The 10631-nt window shown below is 47.9% G+C and overlaps 1 protein-coding gene across 2 annotated transcripts in view; it reads left to right on the forward strand.

Moving 5' to 3' along the window:
- The window catches only part of FOXK2 (forkhead box K2), a 50176-nt gene extending 42746 nt beyond the window's left edge, over positions 1-7430 (forward strand). The window contains exon 9 of one of the 2 annotated variants that reach the window (XM_084750254.1): positions 4401-7430. In XM_084750254.1, coding sequence (XP_084606380.1) covers positions 4401-4594 — 194 coding nt within the window. In that variant the 3' untranslated portion in view covers positions 4595-7430. Of the gene's footprint in view, positions 1-4397 lie in introns of both variants that reach the window. The other variant, XM_084750253.1, reaches the window with a different exon arrangement.
- Positions 7431-10631: the final 3201 nt, after the last annotated feature.

Consider the following 10631-nt stretch of genomic DNA (forward strand, 5'->3'; position numbering starts at 1 on the left):
AAAGATAGACTGACTTGATTTAAATGCTGGGAGTGACGGTAGAGAAACATTATTCCTTCCCCTGTAATTAGAGCACGGTGTTACTATGATAGTAGAAAACTTTGTATATACAGTAAAGATTACATTTCTTTCTTTTTTATAAGGAGACTGTTTGTTTATTATGTATATGATATTGAGTCTGCATGTACACCTGAATGCCAGAAGAGGGCACTAGATCTCATTATAGATGGTTGTGAGGCACCATGTGGCTGCTGAGAATTGAACTCAGGAAAAGCAGACAGTGCTCTTCCCCTCCGAGCCATCTCTCCAGCCACAGCCCCAGCAGTGCATATCTTCATAAAGACCTGTGAGTCGGGTCAGGGTGTGTGCCAGAGCCTTTGCTGCCATTGTGCTGCATGGTGGTATAAGCAGTGCAAAGTGCTCGTGCGTTCAGAACCGAGGCTGCTGCACCTCAGATTCCTTATGTGGGTTTTGTTTGGTTGGTTGGTTTTTTTGGGTGAAGGGGTGGTCGTTACCTATTCAGAAACCTTCTACTATTGCCAGTTTGTCAGGGGAAACTTCATGTTCAGAATTGTGACCATAAAGGAGGTGTCTGTCAGGAGACGGGGCGGAGAGAAGAGATCCTTAACCTTTTGTAGATGGCCAGTGTAGCGCAGGAAGCTGCATGGAGTGCCACCACCTGGGCCCTGTGTTGTGGGTTCTCACACACTGGAGACACTGCAGGTGAGGACGCTGCTCTTGGTTCTTATTGCTCTGGAATCTTGTGGAGCCCCATCCATGGAGACTCCAGGGAGGAGCTGCGGTGCAGGCCAAGACTAGTGAGAGCCCAGGCGTTCTCCTCTAACCTGCCTTGTGGAGCACTCTTTTGTTGCCGTTCTTGTTTTTAAAGATTTACTCCTGAAACTTGAGTTCACCTGGCTGTGAGCCACCTGGCATGGGTGATGTTGGATCCTTGGAAGAGGAGTGAGCTGATCGCAGCTCACCCTGAGTTCACTCAGGACTCGGGGGTCTTTGGGGCTGGTGCTTCCTTATAAGAGTGTTTTGTGGTGGGGTGTGGTTCTGTGGCTAGATGCTTGCCTGGCATGTTCCGGGTTCTCAGCCTCCTAGCTAATTGCAACTATAGTATATACCACCATGCTTAGCTATAAACACTCCAAGCCGAGTGAGACATTTGGCAAAAATAAATGAAGAAAAGAAAAAGATGACCTACCCACACATGTGTGTGTGCCTGTACCCACCCATATCCAAGGTCTTGTATTGGAAACCTTGATGTGACTTCCTGGTGCCTGGACATGGAGTCTGCTTAGGAGATGGGTGAGATTCTCAGCCCCCTTCTCCTGGGGCGTATGGTCAAGGTCCAGTCCTCACCTCCCTCACATGAATGGTCCTACCCAGTGCCTTAGGGCCCTTTTGAGTTCATGTTCTCTCCTTCCTTCTCTCCCCCCCCCCCATGTGTCTGTCTGTCTGTCTGTCTGTCTGTCTTGGTTGTTGTTTTAGTAGTACTGTGAAGTGAGTCCTTGGGATGGTCCATCATAACCTGAGACTGTTCAGTTTCTAGAACCCCTACAGTGGAGAGAACTCTGACACATCCTGACCTCTACACATTGTACCATGGCACATAAATGATAATTATATGTGATTATAAATCTAATTAATATATAAACAGACAGTAAGTAGTAAATGTCTTTAAAGAACAGTGCTCACAATATTTTTTGTGCATAGGTGCTTGCCTGCATGTACATCTGTGTGCCCGTTGCCCAGCTGGTACTTAGAGAGGCCAGAGGTGTTGGGGCTCATGGAGCTGGGGTTACAGGTGGTTGTGGGCCACCATGTGGGTGCTGGGAACTGAACTGCAGTCTTCTGGAGAAGCTGCCAGTGTTCTTAACCACTGAGCCATCTCACCAACTTTAGAAATTAAACTTTAGTTAGTTAGTTAGGTAGGTAGGTAGGTAATTTTGTAGTGGTGGGGATTAAACCAGGCAAGGTCTGTATCAGCTTCTTTCACATTTTTTGAGACATTTCTTTTGAACTCAAATCTACCTGCCTCTGGTTCCTGAGTGCTGGGGTTAAAGATGTGCACCAGCATGGATAAGTGGAGCTGTTTGCTCCAAGACTACCTGCAGGGACCTGCGCCCCTGCCCTGCCCTACCTGCAGCACCCCCTGCCCTGCCCTGCCCGCAGCGCCCCCTGCCCTGAAGAGGAGGCATTGTTTCCATCAGGGTCACCTACCTCCTGGGGCTGTACTTGTACCCCTGCTGCTCTCTCTGGCTGGGTAAGGAATGCTGCTCTGTCATGGTTCTCAAAGTGATCACTTGTACTTAAACTAAACCACTGTGAAGTCTGACTGACTGACTCCCTGTCTTTGTCCCATTGTGTTACCGTTACAGTATCTAACACTAGATAGTTCATGACTAGCACAAAGTTACTGGCTCTTAGGGTTGTTGGCCTGCTCAGTGTCTAGGCACCACCTACTACTGAAGGCCTTCCTGCTGCCGCGGCAGGGCGAGGGTGGCAGTTGTTTTATAGTGCGGTCAGTCCCTCAGTGACGCTCACCTACCCTGAGAGCACTCTTCCTGTCAAAGCTCTGCATCGTGCTCTTGCAGCCATGTGACCTAAAGCCACAGCAGGATGCTGTGTCCTGAGTCCGTGGTCCACAGTACTTGCCAGATACATGGATTTGAGGGCATCTGTCTTTCTAGTTTTAAACTTCCATGGTCTTCTGTATGTCTGCAAACCTTGACAGGAGGTAGGAGTGCTGTGCTCCCAGTTTCATAGACTTGGGGGGTGGGGTGGGGAGGCTCTCCTGTTCATGTTCCTGTCCTCTTTTTTCCTCACAGCTCGGGGAGTGGCCAGGGCAGGACCTGTGTGGAAGCCATTTTTAGCAGAAGCGCACAAACTGCTGAGGAAGAGTTTGTCTGGCATAAGCCTTTGGAGTCAAATTTTTTGAGTTCTAAGACAGGTTGGAGATAGCCATGTGCCCAGGCAGACCCTCAGCACCGTGTCCTGCATCCTTTAGCCATGATTGCACAGCTGGCTGAGCTCAGACCGGCCACATCAGGAAGCACTGGGAAGGATGGCTGGTGCCTTCTCCATGACATGACCAGCACTGACAGTTGGATGTGCCCCTCCCACGCTGCATGGACAGTGGTTAGAGATGTGACAGAGCTTACCTAGTGTGCACAAGACCCTGGGTTCTATCCCCAACCTTAGAAAAGCAGTAAGAACAATCAGGCTGAGTAGGACAAGAGCAGGGTCTTCACTTCCTCTTTGGCTGTGTTCATGCTGTGGTCACATTTCCTGGTGCTGAGCTGGTTTGAAGCAGCCAATGTGCTCTTCCTGGGTTGATCAGCATGTCTTAGGAACGCCACCAGCTGTGATAGGGATAGCTTAAGCTGGAAAGAACAGTGGTGCCCTGCGCCCCCGCCCCCCATTGGTATCTGTATTTTGGAGGTATCTAGAGAAGCAACCAGCAGGGCTTACTATAAATGCACTTAAAAGACAGCTTGCAGGTTGTGATGGTATATGCTGGTAGGATATGCCACTGGCTGAGGCAGAGGGATCACACTTGTGAAAAATAAGCCTTAAGGAGTCTACTCATTTAGTGTCAGGCCAGCTAAGTCAGACCTTCCAGACAGAAAAGAAGATGGCTGCGGTATTAGGGCTGTGTGGAAACAGGACCCTGCCTTCGCTGAGGGTCTTTCAGTCTTGTTCTTCAGCCAATGTGGTGAGGCCCATCTAGGTTGGCACACAAGGTGCTGTGCTCCGTGTTCGTCTACACGGCAGATTCAGCAGAGACCCTCAGGGTCACGCTGACATACAAGACGGCCTTGCCTGCTGCCCCAGCTGGAAGCTCAGCCTTTGGATAGGCAGGGTGGGGTATGCTGTTGCTCCCTGTGATTCAGAGGAAGGAGGGGTTACCCCACAGAACATACGTATTGCATGGTGGGCCTGTGTGGCACATGAAGGTCACAGAGCAGCTTGTGGTAGTCAGCTCTCTGCTTCCACCACGTATCTTCTGAGTATGGAACTCAGGTTCTCAGGCGTGGTGGTGAGTTGTAAGAGTGCCTTTTTTGTAGACAAATGCTCTATAATGTCTTGAACGGGTGAGAAATGGCTGTCTCTGAAAGCAGAAGGGCACAGCCTTATTTCCTCTTTGGAGAGCACAGCCTTCTGTCCTCCCGGTGACTTGACAGTGCTGATGCCTGAGCAGCCTGTGCTCTCTTAGAAGCTACAAAGGTCACCTGTGCTATAGTGCGCCTCTGCTTAGGGGCCTTCGCCGTTGGCCCTGAAGGCCATCCCTGCGGTTCTGTGCAAAAAGCTCAGTAGGTTTGGAGGGTGGCCTTCTGGTCAAGGGCTTATGCTGCAGCTTGGGGCTCTAATTCACTGTCTCTCTTCAGCAGTGGCGAGTCCTCTCCACATGCTGGCCACCCACGCATCAGCATCCGCGTCCCTGCCCACAAAGCGCCAGAATGGTGACCAGACAGAGCAGCTAGAGTGCAAGCGGATAAAATCAGAAGATGGCGAGAGCATTGTCATCGCCCTGAGTGTGGACGCAGCACCAGCAGCTGTGAGAGACCAGGGGACCCAGAACTAGCTGCCGGGAGACCTTCTCTTCAGACATCAACTTTGTGGTGCCAAAAGGAGACGCTGCCTCTCACTGATGCAGGGAGCACGTCTCAGTGGGTACAGGGCCCTGCGCTTGGATTCACCTCAGCACTGAAGACATGAACCCAGGTGGCCTTAACATTCTAGCTTAAAGACAGGTTACACTTGAACAGACCCACAATAGCAGCCCTGGCTCCAGAGGTGGGGTCTCCTACAGAGCACTCGCTGGGCTGTTGTCTGTGGGCGCAGCTTTTACTACAAGCAAGAACTCCAGGTCCCAAAGGACTGAGTCTCCTGTGAGGATGCAGCCCTGCTGCAAGTGGATCTCGCTGGCTTTCCTTTAGGGCACGGAGCCACAGCCACCTGCTGGCCCTCATAGGACCTGCTGGCTGTGGCTGAGAGACAAGACAGTATTTTGTTGTCCACATGTGGAATTAGAGTACTTGGGGACGTCCTTTCTCTACTAAATAATGGGGTCTTTGACATTTCATACCACTCCATTTCTACCCTGGAAATTTGAGGTTCATTTGGGGGAAAGAGCATCATTTTGTTTGTTCTGTGGTTTGTTTTCTGCCGTGGAATGGTTTGCTCTGGTCTGTCTTGCCTGTGTAGGGTGGCATTCCCCATGTCACCTGCTTGCCCATTTCCACTTAGAGCAGTTATCTGATGAGTTTGACTGTCAAGGGTGGGCGGGCTAAGGCTGCATGGACCCTTGAGGCAAGGGGGCATCTGGACAAGAGGCCTGGGAGCTGTCTAGCCTCCCGGCTGCACGCACCTGCTCCTGCTTGCGGGTTTTGTTGTGTGTTTCTTTATGTCGCCTTTGTTCTTGGCGTGATTCCCCACCCTAGTAAAACAAGTCTCCTACAGAGTGTGTATGCTTAAAGCAACAGCCTTTCTCCCTCTGTGGAGAACAGAGCCAGGCTTCTGCCACATCTTTTCAGACCAAGGTCATAGATCTCTTCCAGAACCTGGGGAATCTTAGGGGTTAGCTCCGGCTTCTGACTGGTGATCTGCATGACACAGTCATGGCAAGAGGCGAGGCCACTTAGCTGGAGGGTCTTGGAAGAAAGACTTTGTGGCCACATATCAAGCATTCAGGCCATTTCTGATTCTCAAGGTTTCTCGGGCTTTTCAGAACAAAGTCCTGCCCACAGTGACCCTGACCTCTGGCATATAGTAAGTAAAATAAGAGGGAAGGGTGAGGAGAGGTGGGAGGCCAGCAGCCCGCCCACAGTCAGGAGCACTGCTCACCTTTCCAGAGCGTTCTGGAGCTAAGCAGCAGGCAGAGGGTGTTAGCCTCATTGTGAGTTGTGTTGTTTTTTTTTCCCTAATGTCATCATCATAACGTTATTTATTTAAATGTAGTTATTTTGGTATTTAATTTTTTTAAGAGGGGGGAACCCTGTATTTTCCTGGTAGAATGAAATGGCTCAGAATGGTCTATTTAGGCAATTTAAAACATTATTTACATAAAGACCAAATATGCTAAGTCTGTTCTAAGTGTTGCTTCGCCCACAGTATGGAGCTGTCAGGTGTCACTGCAGATGGTGCGCGTTCCCATTATGGAGCCACTGCACACAGCTGGATTCATATAACTCAGCCACTTAAACAATAAAGGTGAGACGTCATGTGAGTGAGAACATGTATGTGCCTCCCCCCATTGTCTGCAGGGAACCCTGGGATGTGTATTTCCTAAAGGTTTGCAGTTTGCAAAGTACTTGAAAGTACTTTGGGTTGTGCTGTGCCCGGCATGTGGGTCCAGATCGTGGGCCTCAGTTGACGTGGTGTTCTGGCAGGAGGCTGCCCTACTGGGGTGAGCTCAGGCATCACCAACTGGACATACTGTGTATCTGGGGAAATCTGTGAGTAGCATGCTTGACCAGGACTTGGGTGGACGTTCTCTGTGTGAGTGAAGTCTGCAGACTTGTTACCTCTGAGCTCCAAACAGACCTTATGGGTCTGCAGGAGTTTGTTTTGGGGATCATAGAACATTTTTAAAGATATAAGGAGGATTTTTTTTCTTTAAGGCCACCTTTTCAGTCTCAAATGAGCGAAGTGTGCCTGTGCAGCCACAGGCACACACTCATCTTTTCTCCTTGCTGCTGTACTGGCCTTGCTGCTGCTTTGGCACATAGGAATGTAATGCTGTCAAGGAGAGGGCAGAAGTAAACCGTACATTAACAGTACTGAACCCAGACTTTGTTCCCAGTGTTTGGCACTGCTGTAGTTTTATGTTCATCTGAGTTTCTAGAAGCCCCTCCACACACCAAGCTGGGCTCATGTTTTAGCCCTCAAATATCTGATGTGGGGACATACGACCTTGCAGCAGCTCCCAGGCCCTCGGTGGCGCCTCAGTGTTGAATGCTTAAGGAGTCTCTCTTTGACTTTTACCAAACTCGTAAGCTCCCTCAGGGACTAGCTGACTTGAGCAGCTTTGGCTTGAGCCACACCGAACACAAAGGGAAACTCACCTGTGTCCTGGGAACAGTGCATTCCGGAATGTGGTGCCATTTTGTATAGATATTCCCCACACTGCAGAATGTGTTCACAGACAGCAGCTGGCCTTCGTAAGCACCCCACCCCACTTCCTTGTCCTCTGCTGGGGGGGTGGTCACAGTAGCCGTAGTAGTTGAGAGGGGCTGGGGAGCATCAGGACTTGGGTTTTCTATGCTGTGTGACACAAGGAGGAAAGTGACAATCGTCAAGTCTGAGCACCTGCAGCTCTAGAGGCAGCAGGGTGCTGATATGTGTGCAAAGATTTGGAATTTTTAAAAAGTACCAAGTTCCTGAAATTCAATAAAATATTTTTATTAATTTTAATTGAATACAGAGTATCATTGTCTTTTGATGAGCAGATAAATCATCTATCTTACTTTCTAGCCCGTGCTGGGGAGACTACCGGGAGCACAGATGGGCAACACAGGCTCCGACAAGGCTGAGCGCACAGGGTCTTCATGAGAGCTACCACTGCACAGGCAGCTATGTGAAAATCAGTGTGCAAGTGTTTTAAGTTGTGGTTGTCTGTGCTACACCTGCTAAGGTGAAACTGACCAGATTCCAGAGAGTAAGCAAATGGCCAAAGAAAGCTTAGCCTAAAGAGGACAGCTATCAACTCCAATATGACCAAAATTTAAATAAAAGCAGATACTATTAGAACTAGCTGTGCTTCCTATGGTAGAGCAGATACTTGTTGTTGTTTTTGTTTTTTTTTTTTTGTTTTTGTTTTTCGAGACAGGGTTTCTCTGTGTAGCCCTGGCTGTCCTGGAACTCACTCTAGTCAGACCAGGCTGGTCTCAAACTCACAGCGATCCTCCTGCCTCTTCCTCCCAAGTGCTGGGATTAAAGGCGTGCGCCACCATGCCCGGCTCAGAGCAGATGATTTTTAATACATCAACAAGTTGTAGATCTGAAGAGTTAGCTTTAAAATAAATAAATAAATAAATAAATAAATAAATAAATAAATAGGAGCCAGGTCTGGTGGCACATACCTTTAATCCCGGCAGAGGCAGGCAGATCACTGTGAGTTCAAGGCCAACCTGGTCTACAGAGTGAGTCCAGGACAGCCAGGGCTACACAGAGAAACCCTGTCCCCCAAAAAGAAGGGGGGAAAAATAGGAACTTGGTTGTGCTTTGGTCCATAGGTACAGACTAAACTCATCATAGACACAGAGGGGACCAGTGGTCGCAGGTCCGTGTATGGGGAGCACAGCCATTGCAGGTAAGCAAAACCGGACAGTTTAAAGGCCTAAGGAACAAGCAAAGCAAAGGTGTCCTGGAGAATAAAAACAGAGCTAGCTAGCTGCTGCAGCTGCTACGGAAGTCCTTGGGCTTCTTTGTTTTGTTTTCATTTAACTGATTATAATAGGTAAAAGCTGAGAATTTTCAACTTTCAGGAATGAAAGAGGCAAACAGTTGTTTGAGCAAATTAATTTTCTCATGTTTTAAAATGTGATCTGTGTAATTTTCCTCTATTAAAATCAAAACTTGCAATTTGGTTTTCAGAATTGTCTTAGAACATTTATGTTGATAATGTTATGAAGGGACCAGAGCTTTGAAGTAGTAAAACTCATACTGGAAAGTTAGCTTTGTGTTCTGTACTACACAGTTATTAGGAACACCTAGTAAAGACAAGCTAAAAATCCACAGGTGAATTTTGATTTTGATTTTCCCTGTGAGCAACTCAGATAAATGCAGAGAAGGAAAAAATAGGGAGGGAAACAGACAACATATATCCTGGAAACAGAAATAGCATAGCAGTTAAAGATGACGCTGCACGGCTGGTACAAAGCGCACTGGTAGAATGCTCTCCTGGTACCTGCAGACAGTAACAAAGCATGGTCAGCACAGGCCTAAGCGGGTGGCTCAGTGGGTAAAGGTACTTGCTGCCGAAGCTGAGGACCCGAGTTCATTCCCCAGGACGCACACTGAAAAACGCACACTGAAAAACACGAACACCTGCTGCCTAGTGTGGCCCAGCACCGCCAGCACACACAAGGGAATGTCTAAGTTTCCAAACTCACTTCTTACTAGTTAATATGTTGTTCCCTCCCCTCTACTTCTGCTTTTGTTAAATCCTTTGTCCATGTTGTGATTGATAATTGTGTTGAAAAATTAATGATACAAGTCACAGAATTTACTAATTAGAAATTCACAACAGGAGGGTGTGACAAAAAGCATTAAGTTATTAAAAACCAGTATAATACCCTCATTATATATATAATATATACTTTATTTATTTATTTATTTATTTATTTATTTAATTAAGGTTTTTCAAGACAGGGTTTCTGTGTAACAGTCCTGGCTGTCCTGGACTCTCTTTTGTAGACCTCGAACTCACAGAGACCCACCTGCCTCTGCCTCCCAAGTGCTAGGATTAAAGTGTGCACCACCACGGCTTCCTCAAATATTTTTAAACATACTAAATCCAGCAATATCAAAGACACCATGATCAGGTAGAATTCTCAGAGCAGCAGAGTTGGTAGAAGGTTGTTGATTCACAGGGACATTGTGAGCGTAGCTCCATGGTAGGAACTACTGGCTAGCATTCCTGAGGTTTGTGGCATCCTGGAATAGGTCCCCAGCATTATACACATCCAAGTAAAAGCCAGATAGGGTGGCTAACACCTCTTAATTCCACTACTGAGGAGGTAGAGGCAAGTGCATTTTAGTGAGCTGCGGTCAACCTAGTCATACAGACAAGGTTATATAAGTGAGATCCTGTGTCAAACAACGAAAATCCAGTGTGATCCACTATCAAAAGAGGCAGGAAGTGGTGTCATTGGCCTCTCACCCCAGCATTCCAGGAGGACCAGGGTAATGAAATGGCTCAGCAGTGAAGAGCGTTGGTGTTCTTACAGAGGACCCAAGCTGGACGCCCAGTCCCTCGAGGAGACTCAAAACTGTGTTGACTCCAGCTTCGTGGTGTCCAGTGTCCTCTTGTGGCTTCGTGCACAGGGCGCTCGCTGCGCAGCACCCACCCCCACCTCATGCACATAATTTTGCCTGTGTGGACCTGGCTGTCCTGGAGCTCTATTTAGACCAGGCTAGACTTGAACTAACATAAATCTGTCTGCCTCCAGAGTGCTAAGATCAAAGGTATTCATGCATATAATTTAAAATTAAGTCAGAAAAGAGGGTTGGGGAGACAACTTAGTTAAGAGCAATTGTCACTCTTCAGAGGACCCAGGTGGACTGATGTGAGTTCTGTATATTCCACTCTAATAACTACATACAGCCAGGCAGTGGCGGGGCATGCCTTTAATCTCAGTATTCAAAAGGTAGAGGTGCGTGGATCTGAGTTTGAAGCTAGCCTGATCTACAGAGTGAGTTCCAGGACAGCAAGAGCTTCATAGAGAAACCTTGTCTTGATTGCCCCCCCCCCAAGAGATAACATACATTTGTCTTTATTTTTTTTAATCCTAAGTACTTTCCGATCCATCTTAAAGAGAAAAACTCTGGCAGAATATCAGGTCCAAAATGTGCCCCAAAAGCCTCATACAGGCAACTGCACAGAGGTTATGGACCAT

Source organism: Acomys minous (assembly GCF_964271855.1).
Source record: "Acomys minous genome assembly, chromosome: 12".
Taxonomy (NCBI): domain Eukaryota; kingdom Metazoa; phylum Chordata; class Mammalia; order Rodentia; family Muridae; genus Acomys; species Acomys minous.